A 27,353-nucleotide genomic window follows, 5' to 3' on the forward strand; every position below is an offset into this window, starting at 1 on the left:
GGTTTTATACAACAGTGGTTCCCAAACTTTTTTGAATCACAGCGCCCTAGAGTACAGTATTATAATTTTTTTCCCTTAAACTCCCCCAGAGCCAAGAAGCACAGATTTTGACTATCTGTACTTTCGATTTTGTCTATGTACGATTTTGACTAAGTGGCAATTTTGACTATACTTTGACTAGATAGTACACTAGATAGTCAAGATGGACTTGCCTGCACAGTCTATCTAGCCTTGTGATGCCGACTCAGCGGGACCACGCATCATGATCGAATCAGTATCGCAAGCTGCCTAACACCTAGCGATTTCCACTAACTTTCCTTGCGATTTTGACTATATAGTCAAAATCGAAAGGAGACATTTCACCGTGTGTACACACCTTAACTTCAATAGCCTACTCTTTATTTTGTAAAACAAAATTTTAAATCTTTATTCCAATGACTTTTTATGATAAAAAGGACACTTCTAAATTAACAGAATTTCTGACGGAATTTATTTTGTCCAGTATATTACAGAGCATTTTGCTATACGCACCAGACTTTGCATTACTATACACAAAGCTCTGCAAGTTGTAGCAGTCTCCAAGATCTTCTGCATCCAATGGCAAGCAATAAACAACAGAAACTGAAATTAATTAAGGGGGTTTTTTTGTAATTAGATAATCTTGACATGCTAACTGGTACCTTACAGTAATAACTACTACTACTGGGAGAAATAAAGACGAATCTTGTCTCCTAATTTCAATAAAATGTAACTTTTATTTGATATATATTAAAAATAGGTTTGAAAGCAGAGATGTTTCCAATGTGCTGCTTAATGAGTTTAAAACATACAATTATGCTTACACATAAAATATTATAATGTATAACTGTGCATATGCAATGACTGTGAAAATAGATGACAATTTTTTTTTATCACTAAACCTCTTCTATTTGAGTACACATTGGTTGTTGTGAATTGTATTTTTGCACAACAAGCCATAAATGAAAATAAAAGTTGGCGTGGTGTAACAAAACACTTGTAATGGGTATGCATCCTTAGTTATATAAGGTTCCAGCTATTCTTACATTCTACACTTATCATTATAGTGGTAAATCTTTTTAGTAAATGCTATGTATGCGGTCTTATTTTCTACAGACTGAGTGAAACCACTCCTTTAATGTCAAGAGCAGGAGAGACAAATAGATATTAGTACCTGATGGGTTTGCTGTGTATGGGAAACAGGCCAGCCTTTTTGGATCTCTCTGTCAATGCTCTTTTCACATTAGGAGTAGAAGAAACAAGTGTAGCTCCTAGAGTAATGGCCCCTACACATTTGATGATTCCGCCGAGGTTCCCGATGGCCAATATGGCCGACCTGGCGGTAGGGGGAAGGGGGTTGGGAGGCGACGGGTGGAGTGAAGTTTCTTCACACCCTGACGTCACCCGGCCCCATAGCCCTGCATGCTAATATGGACGATAATGTCTGTACATGTTCGATATTTAGTGTATACACTGGACAAGATTGTGAAAGATCTCGCTGAGATCAGCCATTCTGAGAGAGATATTTCAAAATGTCGTCTAATGTGTATGGGGCTTAACTCTCTCTGCACATGTTATATCTGCACAAACTGCAGTGCAGCATGGTTTTGACCAATTGCTTTTTTGATTTGCTAACAAACCTGAATAAGGCCCAGAATTAGATATAACATGCATATCAACACATAGGCAAGTGCTTTTCAGAGAAGCACATAATAAGCACATAATAAGTACATAAAAGAGATGAAAGCAGCCAATCCCCGTATGCAGCAATACTCAGGGATTCTGAGTGGGCGGGATTAAGCAGTGATTGCGATGGCACAGCGAGCCCGCAAGAGGCTTGTTGCGCTCCCCTCACCCGCGCATTCCTCTGCCGAGATACCGGCGTCGGTATGCTGACCAGCGGTCTCCTGATTGCAGGTCACGCATACCCAACCCGTACTTGTATGTTGAAGAAACAAATGTGTTTTAAATGGAGATGTAGCATTGTGCTGGGACTGCAGGTCCCACACTGCAGTGCTGCAGTGTGTTAAAGCACCACATCTGTATACGTTCATTTAAATGTATTAAAAAGAGGTAAAGTATCTGCAAACTTGAATCAATATAATGTGAGTGTATGAAGATCATTTACATATAACCACTTATAGGACCCCTCTTAATATTATGAGTAATATATTATCAGTAAAGGGGGTGCTGTCAACTACAGTACATGATACAACTGAAAATTTAGAAGAAAAAAAAAGGCATCTGTATTGTTGACGCACAAGAAGAAAGAAGAATGATTTTTATAAAATATAACTTTTATTATTCCATTAGTTAAAAGAATGTGATTATAGCTCACATGTTGATTCAAGACTACAGTGAAACATAGAGGTTAAAATCATACAAACTAACAAATATGTGAATAAGAAAAAATAAAGATTGTGTAGTAAACATCTTAAAACCGTGTCCACGTGTTGTTATTAATTGAATGGTGTGTTATAATTGTAATGAGATACAGGTCCTCCACTTGGTCACTGTATATAGTACAGTATTTTTAATTCCGAGATCGTCAAGATATCTGTGCCTAAAAATCCTGTTTCTGAATACCCTGGATGTAGTGAATCTTATGTCCAGATTTGTCCTGACTGTCTATATAGCGGTCTCACCGACCTACTACTCGTTAAGTACCTCAAAGGAAGGCTCCTTATAGTTAGAGGCTACGAGCACAGGTTATGTTTCTGAACATCCTATATATAAGAGCTCCAAGTCCAAGTTTTCATATCTTCCCAGTAGTATTGTCACATCAAAAAGAACTTCAATATATATATTCATACTACCAAACATCAAAAAGAACTTCAATATATATATTCATACTACCGACCTCCTACTCGCTAATTATTACCTAATAGGAGTGTTCCTTATTATTAGGCTGCGAGCACAGGTTGGTGTGGTTGGTGGAATATCGTAACCACAACTTTAATTGTCAAAGAGGTTGACGTATAGAGGTGTGACAATAGCCACAGTGACTAGCCAAAAGTAATGGACTCTTAGACCAAGAAATAAATCATATACACATACATCCTATCACAGGTGTCAGCGGATTTACTACTGAACCAAAGTGGGTCTTAGCCTTTAAGAAATTAGAGAGGCCAAAACATACCATTTATTATTTCTTTACTAACGGTTAGATACTTAAAATATAGTAAATTCGCATTCAATGGTTATTTTTATTTTATTCAAATAAGACAGTCATACCCCTTTTACACCAAAATCCCGGGTCTGACCCAGGATTTGGAACACGGTTCCAAGCTGGGTCAGACCCGGGACTCCCCCATTTACACTGTAGTGCCGATCTGAGATATTCCCGGATCGGCACCGTTAACACTGCACCCGGGTGCAGTGTCTTGTGGGCCGGCGCTTAGAGATGATGTCATGTCCAAGCACCGGCCCACACTGCAGATCGGGACTCCGGAGTGTCTCGCCGGGGGCAAGCACAGCAATCTGGAAGCTGCTGTGCTGCCCCCAGCCTCCGGCGCTTCCAGGCACCAGACATGGCGCTGCTGTCTGCTTAGACAGCATGTGCCATGTCTCCAGCCGCAGCATGGCAACCAGCAGGGCGCACACTGTCTGCATAGACAGCGTGCGCCGTGACCCCCAACCTCCCGACCGCCCACCGGACACTGCGGTACGGGAGGTTTGCCATGCTGACCCGGATTACCCATTTACACCGCCTCCTTCCCGGGTCTTTCCCGTGTCCAACCCTGACTTTTTGCCGGGTTGGATTCCAGGGAAAGCAGACCCGGGGTTTAAGAGAAGGACCCTTTTACACCGCCTGCAGTCCCGGGATTTTGCATGCTCCCGTGCAAAATCCCGAGATATTTCAGGTGGTGTAAAAGGGGTATAACAGTCATATAACCTGTTTGATAATTGTGTTGAATTTATTTTCAGTGCTTAAATTCCCACTATTTTTAGTCATAGACAAAGTATTATTGAGTAATATGTCTCATCATCCGATTACACTCTAGGTGTAATTCCCACCAAGTATTGTGGCAGTATTGTGCTGTATAAATAGGTATAACACACAGTTCCAGATGAATTTATAACCAATTGCCATTGATTGAATATATCTTTTCACTTCAGTAGTGTGAAAGTGGCTCTCTAAATAACTATCATAACTGATAGACTCATATCAATTGCAGTTGCTCTGATGTGTCCTATTATATTATGAGGCTGCCCCTCAGCTTATGAGTGTCTTCGAAAAATAAGATTTTAAACCTACCGGTACATCTTTTTCTCCTAGTCCGTAGAGGATGCTGGGGACTCCGTAAGGAATATGGGTTATAGACGGGCTCCGCAGGAGACATGGGCACTCTAAAGACTTTAGAATGGGTGTGCACTGGCTCCTCCCTCTATGCCCCTGATCCAGACCTCAGTTAGAGAAACTGTGCCCAGAGGAGACGGACAGTACGAGGTAAGGATTTTTGTTAATCTAAGGGCAAGATTCATACCAGCCCACACCATCCACACCGTATAACCTGGAATATACGCAACCAGTTAACAGCATGAACAAAACAGCATCAGCCAAACACTGATCAAAACTGTAACATAACCCTTATGTAAGCAACAACTATATACAAGCCTTGCAGAAATATGTCCGCACTGGGACGGGCGCCCAGCATTCTCTACGGACTAGGAGAAAAAGATTTACCGTTAGGTTTAAAATCTTATTTTCTCTTACGTCCTAGAGGATGCTGGGGACTCCGTAAGGACCATGGGGATTATACCAAAGCTCCAAACCGGGCGGGAGAGGCGGATGACTCTGCAGCATTGATTGAGCATACATGAGGTCCTCATCAGCCAGGGTATCAAACTTGTAGAATTTTGCAAAGGTGTTTGAACCCGACCAAGTAGCTGCTCGGCAAAACTGTAAAGCCGAGACGCCTCAGGCAGCCACGCAAGAAGAGCCCACCTTCCTAGTGAAATGGGCCTTTACCGAATTAGGTAACGGCAATCCAGCCGTACAATGAGCCTGCTGAATCGTGTTACAGATCCAGCGAGCAATAGTCTGCTTAGAAGCAGGAGCGCCAACCTTGTTGGCTGCATACAGGACAAACAGTGCCTCTGTTTTCCTAACCCGAGCCGTCCTGGCTACGTAAATTTTTAAGGCCCTGACTACATCAAGGGACTTGGAATCCTCCAAGTCTCCCGTAGCCACAGGCACCACAATAGGTTGGTTCATATGCAACGATGAAACCACCTTGGGCAAAAATTGAGGACGAGTCCTCAACTCTGCTCTATCCACATGGAAAATCAGATAGTGGCTTTTGTGAGACAAAGCCGCCAATTCGTACACCCGCCTTGCATATGCCAAGGCCAACAACATGACCACCTTCCAAGTGAGAAATTTTAATTCAACTGTTTGAAGAGGCTCAAACCAGTGAGATTTTAGGAACTTTAACACCACGTTAAGGTCCCATGGTGCCACTGGGGGCACAACAGGAGGCTGGATGTGCAGCACTCCCTTTACAAAAGTCTGGACTTCTGGGAGAGAAGCCAATTCTTTCTGAAAGAATATAAATAGGGCCGAAATCTGTACCTTAATGGAGCCTAACTTCAGGCCCATATCCACTCCTGTCTGTAGAAAGTGGAGACAACGGCCCAAGTGGAATTCTTCCGTAGGAGCATTCTTGGCTTCACACCAAGATACATACTTCCTCCAGATACGGTGATAATGTTTCGCCGTCACCTCCTTCCTAGCCTTTATCAGAGTAAGGATGACTTCCTCCGGAATACCTTTCCCAGCTAGGATTCGGTGTTCAACCGCCATGCCGTCAAACGTAACCGCGGTAAGTCTTGGAACACGCAGGGCCCCTGCTGCAACAGGTCCTCCCTGAGAGGAAGAGGCCATGGATCTTCTGTGAGCATCTCCTGAAGATCTAGATCTGAATAACCAGGCCCTTCGAGGCCAATCTGGAACAATGAGTATTGTCTGCACTCTTTTTCGTCTTATGATTCTCAATATTTTTGAGATGAGAGGAAGAGGAGGGAACACATAGACCGACTGAAACACCAATGGTGTCACCAGGGCGTCTACCGCTACTGCCTGAGGGTCCCTTGACCTGGCACAATACCTCCGAAGCTTCCTGTTGAGGCGTGACGCCATCATGTCAATTTGAGGAAGTCCCCAAAGACTTGTTATCTCTGCAAAACTTCTTGATGAAGTCCCCATTCTCCTGGATGGAAATCGTGTCTGCTGAGGAAGTCTGCTTCCCAGTTGTCCACTCCCGGAATGAAGACTGCTGACCGAGCACTTACGTGATTTTCTGCCCAGCGAAGAATCCTGGTGGCCTCCGCCATTGCCACTCTGCTCCTTGTCCCGCCTTGGCGGTTTACATGAGCCACGGCTGTGACGTGGTCTGATTGAATCAGAACCGGTAGGTCGCGAAGAAGATTCTCCGCTTGTCGTAGGCTGTTGTATATGGCCCTTAATTCTAGAATGTTGATGTGTAGACAAGCCTCCTAGCTTGACCATAGTCCCTGAAAATTTCTTCCTTGTGTGACTGCTCCCCATCCTCGGAGGCTCGCGTCCGTGGTCACCAGAACCCAGTCTTGAATGCCGAACCTGCGACGCTCTAGAAGGTGAGCACTCTGCAGCCACCACAGGAGAGACACCCTGGCCCTGGGGGACAGGCTTATTTTCTGATGAATTTGAAGATGGGACCCGGACCACTTGTCCAGAAGGTCCCACTGAAATGTCCTCGCATGAAACCTGCCGAAGGGGATGGCCTTGTAGGTCGCCACCATTTTTCCCAGTACTCGAGTGCATTGATGAACTGACACTCTGTTCGGTTTTAACAGGTCTCTGACCATGCTCTGGAGTTCCTGGGCTTTTTCCATTGGGAGAAAAACCCTCTTTTGTTCCGTGTCCAGAATCATGCCTAAGAACGATAGCAGAGTCGTTGGAACCAACTGTGACTTTGGTATATTTAGAATCCAGCCATGCTGCTGGAGCACTGATCTCTCAATCTCGCTTTTATCAGAAGATCGTCCAAGTACGGTATAATTGTGACTCCCTGCCTGCGCAGGAGCACCATCATTTCCCCCATTACCTTGGTGAAAATCCTCGGTGCCGTGGAAAGCCCAAACGGCAACATCTGAAACTGGTAATGACAGTCCTGTACAGCGAATCTCAGGTACGCCTAATGAGGGGGATATAAGGGGACATGAAGGTATGCATCCTTTATGTCCAGTGACACCATAAAATCCCCCCTTCCAGGCTGGAGATAACTACCTGGAGCGATTCCATCTTGAATTTGAACTTTTGCAAGTACAGGTTTAAGGATTTTAGATTTAGAATGGGTCTGACCAAGCCATCCGGTTTCGGAACCACAAACAGGGTTGAATAGTACCCCTTCCCCTGTTGAACTAGGGGAACCTTGACAATCACTTTCTGTTGACACAGCTTTTGAATTGCAGCTAAAACTATCTCCCTCTCTGGGGGAGAAGCTGGTAAAGCCGATTTGAAAAATCGGCGCGGAGGCACCTCTTCGAATTCCAGCTTGTAGCCTTGGGATACAATTTCCATCGCCCAAGGATCCACGTCTGACTGAACTTAGACGTGGCTGAAAAGTCGAAGACGTGCCCCCACCGCCGCGGACTCCCTCAGTGGAGCCCCAGCGTCATGCGGTGGATTTAGTAGAAGCAGGGGAGGACTTCTACTCCTGGGAACTAGCCTTGGCAGGCATTCTTTTCCCTCTACCCTTACCTCTGGCGAGGAAGGAAGAGCCCCGACCTCTTCTGGACTTATGCAACCGAAAGGACTGCATCTGATATTGTGGTGTTTTCTTTTGCTGTGGGGGAACATAGGGCAAAAAAGTAGATTTACCCGCGGTAGCTGTGGAAATCAGGTGCACGAGACCTTCCCCAAATAAAACCTCACCCTTGTAAGGCAAAACTTCCAGATGCCTCTTTGAGTCGGCATCACCCGTCCATTGGCGGGTCCACAGGGCTCGCCTAGCAGAAATCGCCATGGCGTTGGCTCTCGAACCTAGCAGTCCAACGTCTCTCTGAGCGTCTCTCATATATAAGACTGCGTCTTTAATGTGACCTAAGGTCAATAAAATGGTATCCCTATCTAGGGTATCAAGGTCAGCTGACAAGGTATCTGTTCAAGCTGCTACCGCACTACAAACCCAAGCCGATGCTATTGCCGGTCTGAGCAAAGCACCCGCATGTGTATAAACTGATTTTAAGGTAGTTTCCTGTCTCCGATCAGCAGGATCCTTGAGGGCTGCCGTGTCTGGAGACGGTAGTGCCACCTTCTTGGACAAGCACGTTAAAGCCTTGTCCACCCTGGGCGAGGATTCCCACCGTTCCCTGTCCTGTGCAGGGAAAGGATACGCCATAAGAATTCTCTTGGGAATCTGCAGTTTTTTGTCTGCAGTTTCCCAAGCTTTTTCAAATAACGCGTTCAGCTCATGAGATGGGGGAAAGGTTACCTCAGGTTTGTTTTCCTTAAACATGCATACCCTCGTGTCAGGGACAGAGGGGTTATCTGTGATATGTAAAACATCTTTTATTGCAATAATCATATAATGAATACTTTTGGCCACCCTTGGGTGTAACCTCGCATCATCGTAGTCGACACTGGAGTCAGAATCCGTGTCGGTATCAGTGTCTGCTACTTGGGACAGGGGACGTTTTTGAGACCCTGAAGGGCCCTGTAACAGTCAAAGCCATGGATTGACTCCCTGTTTTATCCCTGGACTCTGCTTTGTCCAATCTCTTATGTAATAAAGCCACATTTGCATTTAAAACATTCCACATATCCAACCAATCAGGTGTCGTCGTTGCCGACGGAGATACCACAATCATCTGCTCCACCTCCTCCTTAAATGAGCCTTCCGCTTCAGATATGCCGACACACACGTACCGACACCCCCACATACTCAGGGATATATCTATATGGAGACAGTCCCCCAATAAGGCCCTTTGGAGAGACAGAGAGAGAGTATGCCAGCACACACCCAGCGCCACCGGACACTGGAATAAAATCCCAGATAGTACAGCGCTTTTATATAAATATATAAATACATTCACTGCGCCAATTAAATGTGCCCCCCCCCCTCTTTTTTGCCCTCTGTAACCGTGTTCAGCAGGGGAGAGTCCGGGGAGCCAGCTTCTCACAGTGTGCTGTGGAGAAAATGGCGCTGGTTAGTGCTGGAGGATCAAGCCCCACCCCCTCACCGGCGGGCTTCGGTCCCGCTCAAATTATTTATACTGGCGGGTGTTTATTAATATACTGCCTCCGCAGTATTTACTTTATATGCCAGTGTCCCTAGAGGTCTTTATTGCTGCCCAGGGCGCCCCCCCTGCGCCCTGCACCCTTACAGTGCCCGCTGTGCGTGTATGTGTGGGAGCAATGGCGCGCAGTTACCTCAGTGAAGATCTGAAGTCTTCTGCCGCCATTGAAGTCTTCTTTTCTTCTTAATACTCACCCGGCTTTTATCTTCCGGCTCTGTGAGGAGGACGGCGGTGCGGCTCCGGGACGAACGGTGAGAGTGAGACCTGCGTTCCGACCCTCTGGAGCTAATGGTGTCCAGTAGCCTAAGAAGCAGAGCCTATCATTTAAGTAGGTCTGCTTCTCTCCACTCAGTCCCACGATGCAGGGAGCCTGTTGCCAGCAGTGCTCCCTGAAAATAAAAAACCTAACAAAAAGTCTATTTCAGTGAAACTCAGGAGAGCTCCCCTGCAGTGCACCCAGTCTCCTCTGGGCACAGGATCTGAGGTCTGGAGGAGGGGCATAGAGGGAGGAGCCAGTGCACACCCATTCTAAAGTCTTTAGAGTGCCCATGTCTCCTGCGGAGCCCGTCTATACCCCATGGTCCTTACGGAGTCCCCAGCATCCTTTAGGACGTAAGAGAAAGTTTGTTACAATGCAGTTATTTTAGCACTGCTTATATCAGTGGTTCTCAAACTGTGTCGTGGCACCCTGGCAGTGGCAGAACTACCGCCAATGCAGGCAGTGCCTTGCACTAGGGCCCGCCACTGTCCAGGGGCCCAAAGCATGTAATGAGTCAAACTGACTCATTACATGCCGCTGTGTGCTCCGGGCAACCGCCGCCCGCAGCACACAGCCGCCCGCCGAGGAGAGGAGCGCAGCGGCTACGGGGGAGAAGGAGGAAGAGGGAGGTGGAGGAGGGAGCCGCAGCAGCGCTGTGTAATTGGTAGAGGCGCTGCTGCTGCATTTTGTCACACCTGGGCCCACCGCTCGCTAGTTCCGCCACTGCACCCTGGGGTGCCTCAGGACACTTGCAGGGGTGACCTGGGTTGGTGGTCCAGAACGAATTCAAATTATTTATGATCAAAGTAATAGGCAAAACCAGTGCTGGTGGTTGTCAACTATAACATATGTAAACAAACAAAAACAAATCTTGTCCCTCACCACACAACTGAACCTAAGGATGATATATAAAACATTTTTACTCATTATAATATTTCTTTTTACACTTCTCATTAAGAAACTTTTTCTAGGGGTGCCTTTTTTAAAAATTGTCTGATACTCTAGGGTGCCGTGATTAAAAAAAAGTTTGAGAACCACGGGCTTATATCATAGCTCACATAAATATTTGACAAGTTTGTAACAATATATTTCATTCAACATTGTTTGTATCAATTGCAGCTGCACTGATGTGTAGTGTTATATCTAGGATTTGATGAAGTAATAAACAGCAATAGTAATGTCGTGAGAGAAGTCTTTATCACGACCTATAATTCTCAATCCTTGAAATTCACAACACTCCTGAGAGTCTTTACCTGATTAGACTTTTAGTTCAATTATCTAGCAATAACAGGTAAAGACTGATGGGGTGAAATATACTGACAAATTGTCTCCATAGCTGCCATAATTGATGCTGTGAACCCTACAGCTAGGTATCATGGCTATTAACATCCTATATTTTTTGTAGAACTGACAGTTATATAACATATTAATAATACATTTGTTTTATAACATTCTACAACTGATACAAGTGGACACGCTCTTCCTACACGTGTGTTTCACTGCACTATGACAGTTTCGTATTCAAAGTAAAAGTGCACTTAGTGGGTTTCTGGTGGTCTAGGTGGAATCCAAGAAAAACGGAATGTCTTTCCCAGATAGACTCCAAGCTGGGAGTTGCATGGGAAGACAGAGGAGAGTGCTGCCACCCAGCCAGCTAAATGTTTTCATGGAGCTCCAAAGAGGGTAGGAAACCCTGCCATGGGATCTTGTCTGCCCATCTCTGGAGTTTGGATTCAAGCTAGAGGTACCAGGTTTAGTCCCCTGGCAGATTCCTGAACAGAGCCGGATTAAGGGGGAGGGGGGGGGGGGCTCCGGGGGAAAGTACCCAGGCCCCCCTGCCGCAGATCAGATTCTCTGTTACAAATCCGATCTGTAGCGCTGAGCTCCTCCCCACTGTTTGCCATGACGCCACCGATGCTGCAGAGCTCTGCTGGGCTGCCAAGAGACAGCTCAGCTGTACAATGGAATGTGCAGCTGTAGCCTGCGGCTCCATGACTGGCCGGAGCGCAGGCTGCAGGGATGAAAGAGGAAGGATTCCACAGTGCCCGTGCCATTCACACAGCCACAGCATGTCGTGGTGGCTGTGCTCATCGTCAGAGAGAACTTCAAGCTCTCATTCTCCTTTTTGCGTGAGTTGACGGTCTCTGGCTGCATTGAATTATTTTTTGGTTATAAATAAAATTCAAAGTTAAGGTTCGGGGTCCCAAATAAAATAAAATAAGATTTTACTCACCGGTAAATCTATTTCTCGTAGTCCGTAGTGGATGCTGGGAACTCCGTAAGGACCATGGGGAATAGCGGGCTCCGAAGGAGGCTGGGCACTCTAGAAAGATTTATGACTACCTGGTGTGCACTGGCTCCTCCCACTATGACCCTCCTCCAAGCCTCAGTTAGGACACTGTGCCCGGACGAGCTGACATAATAAGGAAGGATTTTGAATCCCGGGTAAGACTCATACCAGCCACACCAATCACACAGTACAACTCGTGATACTATATCCAGTTTGACAGTATGAAAACAACTGAGCCTCTCAACAGATGGCTCAACAATAACCCTTTAGTTAGCATTAACTATTTACAAGTATTGCAGACAATCCGCACTTGGGATGGGCGCCCAGCATCCACTACGGACTACGAGAAATAGATTTACCGGTGAGTAAAATCTTATTTTCTCTGACGTCCTAGTGGATGCTGGGAACTCCGTAAGGACCATGGGGATTATACCAAGGCTCCCAAACGGGCGGGAGAGTGCGGATGACTCTGCAGCACCGAATGAGAGAACTCAAGGTCCTCCTCAGCCAGGGTATCAAATTTGTAGAATTTTGCAAACGTGTTTGCCCCTGACCAAGTAACAGCTCGGCAAAGTTGTAAAGCCGAGACCCCTCGGGCAGCCGCCCAAGATGAGCCAACCTTCCCTGTGGAATGGGCTTTCACTGATTTAGGATGCGGCAGTCCAGCCGCAGAATGCGCCTGCTGAATCGTGTCACAGATCCAGCGAGCGATAGTCTGCTTAGAAGCAGGAGCACCCAGCCTGTTGGGTGCATACAGGATAAATAGCGAGTCAATTTTCCTGACTCTAGCCGTCCTGGAAACATAATTTTTCAAGGCCCTGACTACGTCCAGTAACTTGGAATCCTCCAAGTCCCTAGCAGCCGCAGGCACCACAATAGGTTGGTTCAAGTGAAAAACTGATACCACCTTAAGGAGAAACTGGGGACGAGTCCTCAATTCTGCCCTATCCATATGGAAAATCAGATAAGGACTTTTATATGACAAAGCCGCCAATTCTGATACACGCCTGGCCGAAACCAAGGCCAATAACATGACCACTTTCAACGTGAGATATTTTAGATCCACGGTTTTTAGTGGTTCAAACCAAAGTGATTTTAAGAAACTCAACACCACGTTGAGATCCCAAGGTGCCACTGGAGGCACAACTGGGGGCTGAATATGCAGCACTCCTTTTACAATGTCTGAACTTCAGGTACTGAAGCTAATTTTTTCTGGAAGAAAATCGACAGAGCCGAGATCTGTATCTTAATGGAGCCTAATTTTAGGCCCATAGACACTCCTGCTTGTAGGAAATGCAGAAATCGACCTAGTTGAAATTCCTCTGTTGGGGCCTTTTTTGGCCTCACACCAAGCAACATATTTCCGCCATATGCGGTGATAATGTTTTGCAGTAACATCTTTCCTGGCTTGAATCAGCGTAGGAATGACTTCCTCCGGAATGCCCTTTTCCTTTAGGATCCGGCGTTCAACCGCCATGCCATCAAAACGTAGCCGAGGTAAGTCTTGGAACAGACAGGGCCCCTGCTGCAGCAGGTCCTGTCTGAGCGGCAGAGGCCATGGGTCCTCTGATATATAGTTTCTTGAAGTTCTGGGTACCAGGCTCTTCTTGGCCAATCCGGAACCACGAGTATCGTTCTTACTCCTCGCCTTCTTATTATTCTCAGTACTTTTGGTATGAGAGGCAGAGGGGGGAACACATAAACCGACTGGTACACCCACGGTGTTACCAGAGCGTCCACAGCTATCGCCTGAAGGTCCCTTGACCTGGCGCAATATCTTTTATAGCTTTTTGTTGAGGCGGGACGCCTTCATGTCCACCTGTGGCCTTTCCCAATGGTGTACAATCCTTTGGAAGACTTCTGGATGAAGTATCCACACTCTCGGGTGGAAGTCGTGTCTGCTGAGAAGATCTGCTTCCCAGTTGTCCACTCCGGGAATGAACACTGCTGACAGTGCTAACACATGATTTTCCGCCCATCGGAGAATCCTTGTGGCTTCTGCCATCGCCATCCTGCTTCTTGTGCCACCCTGTTGGTTTACATGGGCGACTGCCGTGATGTTGCCTGATTGGATCAGGACCGGCTGGTTTTGAAGCAGAGGCCTTGCCTGACTCAGGGCATTGTAAATGGCCCTCTGTTCCTGAATATTTATGTAGGGAAGTCACCTGACTTGACCAAAGTCCCTGGAAGGTTCTTCCCTGTGTGACTGCCCCCCAGCCTCAAAGGCTGGCATCCATGGTCACTAGGACCTAGTCCTGTATGTCGAACCTGTGGCCCTCTTGAAGATGGGCACTCTGCAGCCACTACAGTAGAGAGATACCCTGGTCCTTGGAGACAGGGTTATCAGCCTAATGCATCTGAAGATGCGATCCGGACCACTTGTCTAACAGGTCCCCCTGAAAAGTTCTTGCATGGAACCTGCCGAATGGGATTGCTTCGTAGGAAGCTATCATTTTTTCCAGGACTCGCGTGCAATGATGCACCGATAACTGTTTTGGCTTCAGGAGGTCTCTGACTAGAGATGACAGCTCCTTGGCTTTCTCCTCCTGGAGAAACACTTATTTCTGGTCTGTGTCCAGAACCATCCCGAGGAACAGTAGACGTGTCGTAGGAACCAGCTGTGACTCTGGACTGTTTAGAATCCAACCGTGCTGTTGTAGCACTTTCCAAAATAGTGCTACCCCGACTAGCAACTGCTCCTTGGACCTCGCCCTTATAAGGAGATTGTCCAAGTACGGATAATTAAAAACTCCCCTTTTCGAAGGAGTATCATCATTCCGGCCATTACCATGATAACACCCTCTGTGCCATGTACAGTCCAAACGGCAGAGTCTGGACTTGGTAATGGTAATCCTGTACCACAATCTGAGGTACTCCTGGCGAGGATAGTAAATAGGGACATGCAGGTAAGCATCCTTGATGTCCCGGGATACCATGTAATCCCCCTCGTCCAGGCTTGCAATAACCGCCCTGAGCGATTCCATCTTGAACTTGAATTTTTTATGTATGTGTTCAAGGATTTTAAATATAAAAAAGGGTCACACCGAACCATGCGGTTTCGGTACCCCAAACCGTGTGGAATAGTAACCCCGTCCTTGTTGGAGTAGGGGCACCTTAAGTATTACCTGCTGGGAATACAGCTTATTAATTGCCTCTAGCACAGCCTCCCTGCCTGAGGGAGTTGTCGGCAAGGCATATTTGAGGAAACGGCGGGGGGAAGACATATCGAATTCCAGCTTGTACCCCTGAAATACTACTTGAATGAAACAGGGATCCACCTGTGAGCGAGCCCACTGATCGCTGAAATTTTTGAGACGGCCCCCCACCGTACCTGGCTACACCTGTGGAGCCCCCGCGTCATGCTGTGGACTCAGAGGAAGCGAGAGAAGAATTATGATTCTGGGAACAGGCTGACTGGTGCAGCTTTTTCCCTCTTCCCTTGTCTCTGTACAGAAAGGAAGCGCCTTTGACCCGCTTGCTTTTCTGAAGCCGAAAGGACTGTACCTGATAATACAGTGCTTTCTTAGTCTGTGAGGAAAATTGAGGTAAAAATATTTCTTCCCAGCTGTTGCTGCGGATACGAGGTCCCAGAGACCATCCCCAAATAATTCCTCACCCTTATAAGGCAGAATCTCTATGCGCCTTTTAAGGTCAGCATCACCTGTCCAGTGACAGGTCTCTAATACCCTCCTGACAGAATGGACATTACATTCATTTTGGATGCCAGCCGGCAAAATATCCCTCTGTGCATCCCTCATATATAAGACGACGTCTTTAATATCTTCTCATGTTAGCAAACTAGTATGTTTGACAGGGTCACCGACCACGCTGCAGCAGCACGCTCTGCAGGTTTCAGTCTAGTACCTGAGTGTGTAAATACAGACTTCAGGATAGCCTCCTGCTTTTTATCAACAGGTACCTTCAAAGTGGCCGTTCCTAAACGGCAGTGCCAAACCTATTTTGACAACCGTGTGAGCGCCTTATCCACCCTAGGGGATATCTCCCAGCGTAACTTATTCTCTGGCGGGAAAAGGTACGCCATCAGTAACTTTTTAGAAATTACCAGTTTCTTATCAGGGGGAACCCACGCTTTTCACACACTTCATTCATTCATCTGATGGGGGAACAAAACACTGCCTGCTTTTTCTCCCCAAACATAAAAACCCATTTTTAGAGGTTAATGTCAGAAATGTGTAACACATTTTTTATTGCCGGGATCAAGTCACGGATGTTCCTAGTGGATTGTGTATATGTCTCAACCTTGTCGACACTGGAGTCAGACTCCGTGTCGACATCTGTGTCTGCCATCTGAATGAGCGGGCGTTTTTGAGCCCCTGATGGCCTTTGAGACGCCTGGGCAGGCACGGGCTGAGAAGCCGGCTGTCCCACAGCTGTTACGTCATCCACCCTTTTATGTAAGGAGTTGACACTGTCGGTTAATACCTTTTACCTAACCATCCACTCTGGTGTCGGCCCCACAGGGGGCGACATCACATTTATCGGCATCTGCGCCGTCACTATATAAGCCTCCTCCTCAAACATGTCGACACAGCTGTACCGACACACCGCACACACACAGGGAATGCTCTGACTGAGGACAGGACCCACAAAGCCCTTTGGGGAGACAGAGAGAGAGTATGCCAGCACACACCAGAGCGCTATATAATGTGGGGATTAACACTATAACTGAGTGAATTTTCCCCCATAGCTGCTTGTATATACAATATTGCGCCTAAATTTAGTGCCCCCCCTCTCTTTTTAACCTTTGAGCCTGAAAACTACAGGGGAGAGCCTGGGGAGCTTTCTTCCAGTTGCACTGTGAAGAGAAAATGGCGCCAGTGTGTCTGAGGGAGATAGCTCCGCCCCTTTTCCGCGGCCTATTCTCCCACTTTTTTCTGGATTCTGGCAGGGGTATTTACCACATATATAGCCTCTGGGGCTATATATTGTGGTTATTTTGCCAGCCAAGGTGTTTTTATTGCTGCTCAGGGCGCCCCCCCCCCAGCGCCCTGCACCCTCAGTGACCGGAGTGTGAAGTGTGCATGAGGAGCAATGGCGCACAGCTGCAGTGCTGTGCGCTACCTTGGTGAAGACTGATGTCTTCTGCCGCCGATTTTCCGGACCTCTTCTTGCTTCTGGCTCTGTAAGGGGGACGGCGGCGCGGCTCCGGGACCGAACACCAAGGACTGGGCCTGCGGTCGATCCCTCTGGAGCTAATGGTGTCCAGTAGCCTAAGAAGCCCAATCCGGCTGCAAGCAGGCGAGTTCGCTTCTTCTCCCCTTAGTCCCTCGCTGCAGTGAGCCTGTTGCCAGCAGGTCTCACTGAAAATAAAAAACCTAATTCTATACTTTCTTTCTAGAGGCTCAGGAGAGCCCCCAGTGTGCATCCAACCTCGGCCGGCACAAGATCTAACTGAGGCTTGGAGGAGGGTCATAGTGGGAGGAGCCAGTGCACACCAGGTAGTCATAAATCTTTCTAGAGTGCCCAGCCTCCTTCGGAGCCCGCTATTCCCCATGGTCCTTACAGAGTTCCCAGCATCCACTAGGACGTCAGAGAAATATATATATATATATATGTATATATATATATATATATATATATATATATATATATACACACAGTATTTGCTGGCGTATAAGACTACTTTTTTGCCCTGAAAAACATGCCTCCAAGTGGGGGGGGTCGTCTTATATGCCGGGTGCACTTCAGTTGGGATAGACATAGCTGCCATAGTGGCCTTCCGATACTCGCCCGGTGCCCATAGTGGCTCCCCGATGCCCGCCCACCTCATTCTACTCACCATCCAGTATCGCGCGATATCCAGTGCGGCTGCGGCGGGTCACTATTGCCAATTACAGGGAGATGCAGGGACTGGCCGGAGGCGCTGCAGTCGCGTTGTGGCCGTACAATGGTGACAATGACAGGTACTGTAATGGCACTAATACTAATACTAATGGCACTCATGTGAAACCGGTAACACTAAATGCACACAGGGGTATACTTTTATACATTTTACAACTTTCTCCTCGCCCCCTCCCCCCTTCTTATGCATACCTTGATAAATACTCCCTATCCAAATCTCTTATCAGGTCATAATATACAGTATGTCACAAATCTGATGTTCTTTTACGTTTTATTTGGTGTGTGGAAGGGGGTAGTCTTATACGGCGAGTATATAACAAACTCTATATTTTGAGTGGAAATGTTGGGGGTCGTCTTATACGCCCAGTCGTCTTATACGCCGGCAAATACGGTATGTATGTATGTATGTATGTATGTATGTATGTATGTATGTATGTATGTATGTATGTATGTATGTATGTATGTATGTATGTATGTATGTATATATATATATATATATATATATATATATATATATATATATATATATATATATATATATATATATATATATATATATATATAGTGGACTGGCACTCCTCCTAATAGATCACTATGCTCCGGTTCCCTCTGGTAGACTTTCTAAATAGAATCCATGGTATGCAAAGCAGTGGCACTCAGAGACTTTTTGACAGAATAAAGTGTATTTCATAACCAATGTTTCGGGGCGTTCTACTCACCTTGACAAAGGTGCTAGAACGTCCTGAAACGATGGAGTTGTAGTTGTGAAATACACTTTATTCTTGCTTAAAGTCTAAGAGTGCCGCTGCTTTGCATACCATGGATTCTATAATATATATACACACATATATATATATATATTATATCCAAACTGCCCATTACTGCCCTAGTTCAAATGATACAGCGTAATCATATACTGTGTATGTATATGTATATATATATATATATATATATATATATATATATATATATATAAATAAATAAAATGAATTTCATCTTAGACCTGAGGGCCCCCCTGCCTTAAGTACCCCAGGCCCCCCGGAGTCTTAATCCAGCTCTGTTCCTGAAGGAGATTCTTGGAGGGAACTTTTTTCCCTTTACAGACTTGGTGGCAGCAAGGAGCATCTAACATTCCAGGTAGGCTCAAGCACAGTGGGGAAACCACTCTCCACTGTACATAGGGGGCAAAGTTAAATATGCATGTGAACTGCACATGCACCGCTCACTTACAGAGACTAGATAAAGAGAACAGGGCAGGGCTAACCCCCTGTGGTAGTGTGTGTTGGAGTAAGATAAAAGGAGGACTAAGAGCCCTCTGTATGTACAGTCTTCTAGGGACATCAAGAGATACTGAATTGCTGTAAACATCTTTTTGTATACTGTTCCCCATGGCAACAGGAGAGGGTCCTTTTGAGGACTTAATTTGGCAAATGAACATCATTGCCTCAAGACTATTGCCTTCATCTTGTTACCAACAAGAATGTGCCAAATGCAGTCCCGCTCTCTGCCCGTCCTAGGGCCCTGTGTCTACAAGGTTCGCCTTCTACCTGCTAACAATGCAGAGGCCTGGTCAGTGACCAGGGGGGTCAACAGACACCAGTCACGAGTTGTGCACACAGCAGCAAGCGGTATTCGGGTGCAAATGGTAGAAGCTTGACCAGAAACGTGGTTCCAATACAACATGGATGGTTGGAGCCTGGTGGTGGCAGCAAAATCCCCGTAAACTGCACAGTGGGTAGAGTCAGTAACAATAAGAATTTACTTACCGATAATTCTATTTCTCATAGTCCGTAGTGGATGCTGGGAACTCCGTAAGGACCATGGGGAATAGCAGCTCCGCAGGAGACTGGGCACAAAAGTAAAGCTTTAGGACTACCTGGTGTGCACTGGCTCCTCCCCCTATGACCCTCCTCCAAGCCTCAGTTAGGATACTGTGCCCGGACGAGCGTACACAATAAGGAAGGATTTATGAATCCCGGGTAAGACTCATACCAGCCACACCGATCACACCGTACAACCTGTGATCTGAATCCAGTTAACAGCATGATAACAGAGGAGCCTCTGGAAAGATGGCTCACAACCACAATAACCCGATTTTTGTAACAATAACTATGTACAAGTATTGCAGACAATCCGCACTTGGGATGGGCGCCCAGCATCCACTACGGACTATGAGAAATAGAATTATTGGTAAGTAAATTCTTATTTTCTCTGACGTCCTTGTGGATGCTGGGAACTCCGTAAGGACCATGGGGATTATACCAAAGCTCCCAAACGGGCGGGAGAGTGCGGATGACTCTGCAGCACCGAATGAGAGAACTCCAGGTCCTCCTCAGCCAGGGTATCAAATTTGTAGAATTTAGCAAACGTGTTTGCCCCTGACCAAGTAGCTGCTCGGCAAAGTTGTAAAGCCGAGACCCCTCGGGCAGTCGCCCAAGATGAGCCCACTTTCCGTGTGGAATGGGCTTTTACAGATTTTGGCTGTGGCAGGCCTGCCACAGAATGTGCAAGCTGAATTGTGCTACAAATCCAACGAGCAATAGTCTGCTTAGAAGCAGGAGCACCCAGCTTGTTGGGTGCATACAGGATAAACAGCGAGTCAGATTTTCTGACTCCAGCCGTCCTGGAAACATATATTTTCAGGGCCCTGACTACGTCCAGCAACTTGGAGTCCTCCAAGTCCTTAGTAGCCGCAGGTACCACAATAGGCTGGTTCACGTGAAACGCTGAAAACACCTTAGGGAGAAATTGAGGATGAGTCCTCAATTCCGCCCTGTCTGGAAGATCAGATAAGGGCCTTTACAGGATAAAGCCCCCAATTCTGACACGCGCCTGGCCGAGGCCAGGGCCAACAACATGACCACTTTCCATGTGAGATATTTTAACTCCACAGATTCAAGTGGTTCAAACCAATGTGACTTTAGGAACCCCAAAACTACATTGAGATCCCAAGGTGCCACTGGAGGCACAAAAGGAGGCTGTATATGCAGTACCCCTTTTACAAAACGTCTGAACTTCAGGAACTGAAGTTAGTTCTTTCTGGAAGAAAATTGACAGGGCCGAAATTTGAACCTTAAATGGACCCCAATTTTAGGCACATAGACACTCCTGTTTACAGGAAATGCAGGAATCGACCTAGTTGAAAATTCCTCCATCGGGGCCTTACTGGCCTCGCACCCCGCAACATATTTTCGCCAAATGCGGTGATAATGCTTTGCGGTTACATCCTTCCTGGCTTGATCAGGGTAGGGATGACTTCATCCGGAATGTCTTTTTCCTTCAGGATCCGGCGTTCAACCGCCCTGCCGTTAAACGCAGCCGCGGTAAGTCTTGGAATAGACAGGGTCCTTGCTGGAGCAGGTCCCTTCTTAGAGGTAGAGGCCACGGGTCCTCCGTGAGCATCTCTTGAAGTTCCGGGTACCAAGTCCTTCTTGGCCAATCCGGAGCCACGAGTATAGTTCTTACTCCCCTCCGTCTTATAATTCTCAGTACTTTTGGTATGAGAGGAAGAGGAGGGAACACATACACTGACTGGAACACCACACGGTGTTACCAGAGCGTCCACAGCTATTGCCTGAGGGTCCCTCGACCTGGCGCAATACCTGTCCAATTTTTTGTTTAGGCGGGACGCCATCATGTCCACCTTTGGTTTTTCCCAATGGTTTACAATCATGTGGAAGACTTCTGGGTGAAGTCCCCACTCTCCCGGGTGGAGGCCGTGCCTGCTGAGGAAGTCTGCTTCCCAGTTGTCCACTCCCGGAATGAATACTGCTGACAGTGCTATCCCATGATTTTCCGCCCAGCGAAGAATCCTTGCAGCTTCTGCCATTGACTGCTTCTTGTGCCACCCTGTCTGTTTACATGGGTGACTGCCGTGATGTTGTCCGACTGGATCAACACCGGCTGACCTTGAAGCAGAGATCTTGCTAAGCTGAGAGCATTGTAAATGGCCCTTAGCTCCAGGATATTTATGTGAAATGATGTCTCCAGGCTTGACCATAAGCCCTGGAAATTTCTTCCCTGTGTGACTGCTCCCCAGCCTCGCAGGCTGGCATCCGTGGTCACCAGGACCCAGTCCTGAATGCCGACTCTGCGGCCCTCTAAAAGATGAGCACTCTGCAACCACCACAGGAGGGACACCCTTGTCCTTGGTGACCGGGTTATCCGCTGATGCATCTTAAGATGCGACCCGGACCATTTGTCCAGCAGGTCCCACTGGAAAGTTCTTGCGTGGAATCTGCCGAATGGCTTTGCTTCGTAGGAAGCTACCATTTTTCCCAGAACCCTTGTGCATTGATGCACTGAGACTTGGCTCGGTTTTAGGAGGTTCCTGACTAGCTCGGATAACTCCCTGGCTCTCTCCTCCGGGAGAAACACCTTTTTCTGAACTGTGTCCAGAATCATCCCTAGGAACAGAAGACGAGTCGTCGGAACCAGCTGCGATTTTGGAATATTGAGAATCCAATCATGCTGTCGCAACAATACCTGAGATAGTGCTACACCGACCTCCAACTGTTCCCAGGATCTTACCCTTATCAGGAGATCGTCCAAGTAAGGGATAACTAAAACTCCCTTCCTTCGAAGGAGTATCATCATTTCGGCCATTACCTTGGTAAAGACCCGGGGTGCCGTGGACCATCCAAACGGCAGCGTCTGAAACTAATAGTGACAGTTCTGTACCACAAACCTGAGGTACCCTTGGTGAGAAGGGTAAATTTGGACATGAAGGTAAGCATATTTGATGTCCAGAGACACCATGTAGTCCCCTTCTCTTGAATTTGAACCTCTGTATGTAAGTGTTCAAAGATTTTAGATTTAAAATCGGTCTCACCGAGCCGTCCGGCTTCGGTACCACAACAGTGTGGAGTAATACCCCTTTCCCTGTTGCAGGAGGGGTACCTTAATTATCACCTGCTGGGAATACAGCTTGTGAATGGCTTCCAACACTGCCTCCCTGTCTGCTTGTAAAGCCCCAGCGTCATGCTGAGGGCTTGGCAGAGGCGGGAGAGGGCTTCTGTTCCTGGGAACTGGCTGATTTCTGCAGCCGTTTCCCTCTCCCTCTGTCACGGGGCAGAAATGAGGAACCTTTTGCCCACGTGCCCTTATGGGAACGAAAGGACTGCGCCTGATAATACGGCGTCTTCTTATGTTGAGAGGCGACCTGGGGTACAAACGTGGATTTCCCAGCTGTTGCCGTGGCCACCAGGTCTGAAAGACCGACCCCAAATAACTCCTCCCCTTTATAAGGCAATACTTCCATATGCCATTTGGAATCCGCATCACCTGACCACTGTCGTGTCCATAACCCTCTTCTGGCAGAAATGGACAGCGCACTTACTCTTGATGCCAGTCGGCAAATATCCCGCTGTGCATCACACATATATAGAAATGCATCTTTTAAATGCTCTACAGGCAATAATATACTGTCCCTATCTAGGGTATCAATATTTTCAGTCAGGGAATCCGACCACGCCAACCCAGCACTGCACATCCAGGCTGAGGCGATTGCTGGTCGCAGTATAACACCAGTATGTGTGTAAATACATTTTAGGATACCCTCCTGCTTTCTATCAGCAGGATCCTTAAGGGCGGCCACTCAGGAGAGGGTAGAGCCCTTGTTTTGACAAGCGTGTGAGCGCTTTATCCCCCCTAGGGGGTGTTTCCCAACGCACCCTAACCTCTGGCGGGAAAGGATATATGCCAATAACTTTTTAGAAATTATCAGTCTTTTATCGGGGGAAACCCACGCTTCATCACACACCTCATTTAATTTCTCAGATTCAGGAAAACTACAGGTAGTTTTTCCTCACTGAACATAATACCCCTATTGGTGGTACTCGTATTATCAGAAATGTGTAAAACATTTTCCATTGCCTCAATCATGTAAAGTGTGGCCCTACTGGAAGTCATATTTGTCTCTTCACCGTCGACACTGGAGTCAGTATCCGTGTCGGCGTCTGTATTTGCCATCTGAGGTAACGGGCGCTTTAGAGCCCCTGACGGCCTATGAGACGTCTGGACAGGCACAAGCTGAGTAGCCGGCTGTCTCATGTCAATCACTGTCTTTTGCAAGGAGCTGACACTGTCATGTAATTCCTTCCAGCAGTTCATCCACTCAGGTGTCGACCCCATAGGGGGTGACATCCCTATTACAGGCAATTTGCTCCGCCTCCACATCATTTTCCTCCTCATACATGTCGACACAAACGTACCGACACACAGCACACACACAGGGAATGCTCTGATAGAGGACAGGACCCCACTAGCCCTTTGGGGAGACAGAGGGAGAGTTTGCCAGCACACACCAGAGCGCTATATATATATATATATATATATATATATATATATATATAGGGATAACCTTATATAAGTGTTTTTCCCCTTATAGCTGCTGTATTGTTTATACTGCGCCTAATTAGTGCCCCCCTCTCTTTTTTAACCCTTTCTGTAGTGTAGTGACTGCAGGGGAGAGCCAGGGAGCTTCCCTCCAACGGAGCTGTGAGGGAAAATGGCGCCAGTGTGCTGAGGAGATAGGCTCCGCCCCTTTCTTGGCGGCCTTTTCTCCCGTTTTTCAGTGTAATCTGGCAGGGGTTAAAATTCATCCATATAGCCCTGGGGGCTATATGTGATGTATTTTCGCCAGCCAAGGTGTTTTTATTGCTGCTCAGGGCGCCCCCCCCTAGCGCCCTGCACCCTCAGTGACCGAAGTGTGAAGTGTGCTGAGGAGCAATGGCGCACAGCTGCAGTGCTGTGCGCTACCTTGGTGAAGACAGGATGTCTTCTGCCGCCGATTTTCCGGACCTCTTCTTGCTTCTGGCTCTGTAAGGGGGCCGGCGGCGCGGCTCTGGGACCGGACTCCATGGCTGGGCCTGTGTTCGATCCCTCTGGAGCTAATGGTGTCCAGTAGCCTAAGAAGCCCAATCCACTCTGCACGCAGGTGAGTTCGCTTCTTCTCCCCTTAGTCCCTCGATGCAGTGAGCCTGTTGCCAGCAGGTCTCACTGAAAATAAAAAACCTAAAACTAAACTTTTCACTAAGCAGCTCAGGAGAGCCCCTAGTGTGCACCCTTCTCGTTCGGGCACAAAAATCTAACTGAGGCTTGGAGGAGGGTCATAGGGGGAGGAGCCAGTGGACACCAGGTAGTCCTAAAGCTTTACTTTTGTGCCCAGTCTCCTGCGGAGCCGCTATTCCCCATGGTCCTTACGGAGTTCCCAGCATCCACTAGGACGTCAGAGAAAAGTATTTACTGATGGTAAGAGTGTGACCCAAACCCAATCTGTGATTGCTGGGCATAGCCAGTGAGAGGGCTCGTCCGGTCACAGTGACTCATTCTCAAACAGCGATGTGAACATTGGGTGAAATGTATAGGTCATCATAGGGTGCCGTTTGTGCACACGGCACACATGGACCAAAGGTTCCCAGCTCATTCACACAATGACACGTATCCAGGTATATTCTTCTAAGGCTCTCTCTAACCAGTGAATGTAGTACTGTGTTCTGTAATGTCAACCTGATGCCAGGGTACATGCACCGCTCTAACACTGTCAGCAGATACATTGGCCTATTTCCTATACACAACACTCCCATTTAGAACTACACTTGTTTCTTCTGCTCCTGATGTGAAAAGAGCATTAACGGGGGAGTGGCTTGACCGAGTTCCGAGACGGACGCATCTCCTCAGCGCTCCTGCAGTCCCGGTGCCATAAAGTGCTTAAACTCCCTTAGTCCGCCCTCCCTAGTATTGCTACCTGCTGCCCTGACTCTCCATGGGTGGCTGCGACTGGCTAGGATTGGTTGCGGAGCCAGGGGACTGGTGATCCGGTCCCTGCAGGTTTCTAAAAACTGAAACCTTGATTTCCTACCTACCTGCCTGGAGATCCGGAGGAGTGGAGACTGGCGGCGACGTCAGTTACATCCAGCGTGTGAGCACCAGAGGTGGCGGTGCGGCTCCTGAAGATTAATGCGAAAATGTTAGCTAATCGTCTGGCCTCCCTATTGCCTGGTTTGGTCCACTGGGATCAGATAGGGTTTATCCCTGGACGCCAGGCGTCGGATAATACCAGAAAAGCCATTGATTTAATTTGCACCATTCAAAAGCGGAAGACTCCCTCTCTCATCCTGGCTCTTGATGCGGAAAAGGCCTTTCACCGAATCTTCTGGTCTTTTGCTTTCGAGGCCCTTGACTGTTTTGGCATATACTGTCCGCTATGACGTGCCAGATAGCCTAGATAGACTAGAAAAGCCTGACTCCCTCCCCTATGCAGGTGATAATCTCCCAAATTTGGTATGTGTACAAAATGGAATATATGACTGCTGTTATTCATAACTCCTCTAAACTATTTGATAAAGTTTAGTCTCCCTGGCTAGCCTCCCAACAGGTTCTCTCCCCAGTTATACCCTGACAAATTATTCAAGATGCCTCTCAACTTCTTGAGTCTGGAGGTCACCCCTCGCCTCTATTTCCCTATTCTGCCTCTTCATCTTGACTTGTTGCTTCTCCTTCCTCTCTCCGACTAATACTCTTTCTTCTGTTCTCTGTTTCCAGCTCTCTTTGACGGATTGCCACAACGTCGCCGCAAGACACCCTTCCTCCTACTTTCAATTCTCAAAAATTGGACCCAACTTGTTGTCGTCATAATTTGCTGCAATTACTGTGTGTATGTAACCGAACTGACCAGGTTTCCTGGTATATTTTGTGATCCTCTCAATAAAATGTGTTTAAAAAAAGAAAAGAGCATTATCAGAGAGATCAAGATACGATGGCTTATTTCCCATATACATCAGACCCATCAAATGTTATACTAATATCTGTCTCTCATGTTCTTGAGATAAAAGGAGAGGTTTCACTCACAGTCTGTGAAAAAAATAGCACATACTAAAGAGTTACCTCTATAGTTATAAGCTTAGAATTTAAGAATAGCTGGAACCTTACGTGACTAAGGCTATGGATACCCATTACAAGTGTTTTGTTACACCGGGCCCAAATTTTACTTGTATTTATGCCTTGATGTGCAAAAATACAATTCACCACAACCAACCTGTTCTCAAATAGGCAGATTTTGTTGATAAGAAAGTCATCTATTTTCAGTCACACGCATATTTATAAATTGATATTTGGTGAGTTAGCATTCTTATATGTTTTAAACTTGTTAAGCAGCATATTGGGAACAGCTCTTCTTTCAAAACTATTTTTAATATGTATCGAATAAAAGTTACATTTTATTTAAATTGCCCCCAGACAAGAGTCTTCTATATTTCTCCCAGCAGTAGTAGTAGTTTATACTTCTGACTCAGGGGAGATCCCCCAACCCACATACATCTGGGGTATTATACACGGATGTGACCACAATAAAGGACATAGGTAGTTGGTTAAGCAAATAAACAATACAATTTTTATTTTCTCTCTGTACTTCCTTCCTGGCTCACCATACCTGGGCTGGAGGTAAGGGAGGGACCTAGTGCAGAACCATATCCCCTTTCCCCAGATTTTCTCAACCTTACAAGTAATCGCAATCTACCTTTTTCAGCAGCTTTCTGCATGGCTTCATCAATCCGCTGTAGCTCTCGTTGCTTTGCCTCTTGAAGATTTCTTTCCTCTTTCTCTGCATCATATTTTATGCCTGTGAGCCAAACACAAAAAAGA

At 46.9% G+C, this 27,353-nt stretch overlaps 1 protein-coding gene across 3 annotated transcripts in view; it reads right to left on the reverse strand.

Moving 5' to 3' along the window:
- The window catches only part of VPS13C (vacuolar protein sorting 13 homolog C), a 950,377-nt gene that overhangs the window by 784,153 nt on the left and 138,871 nt on the right, over positions 1 to 27,353 (reverse strand). For 2 of the 3 annotated variants that reach the window (XM_063926502.1, XM_063926504.1), the window contains exons 5-6: positions 27,229 to 27,330; positions 532 to 588 (exon numbers count right to left, since the gene is read on the reverse strand). In XM_063926502.1, the coding sequence (XP_063782572.1) occupies positions 532 to 588; positions 27,229 to 27,330 (159 nt within the window). The remainder of the gene's footprint in view (positions 1 to 531; positions 589 to 27,228; positions 27,331 to 27,353) is intronic. The other variant, XM_063926503.1, reaches the window with a different exon arrangement.

The sequence above is a fragment of the Pseudophryne corroboree genome, chromosome 6 (assembly GCF_028390025.1).
Source record: "Pseudophryne corroboree isolate aPseCor3 chromosome 6, aPseCor3.hap2, whole genome shotgun sequence".
NCBI lineage: Eukaryota > Metazoa > Chordata > Amphibia > Anura > Myobatrachidae > Pseudophryne > Pseudophryne corroboree.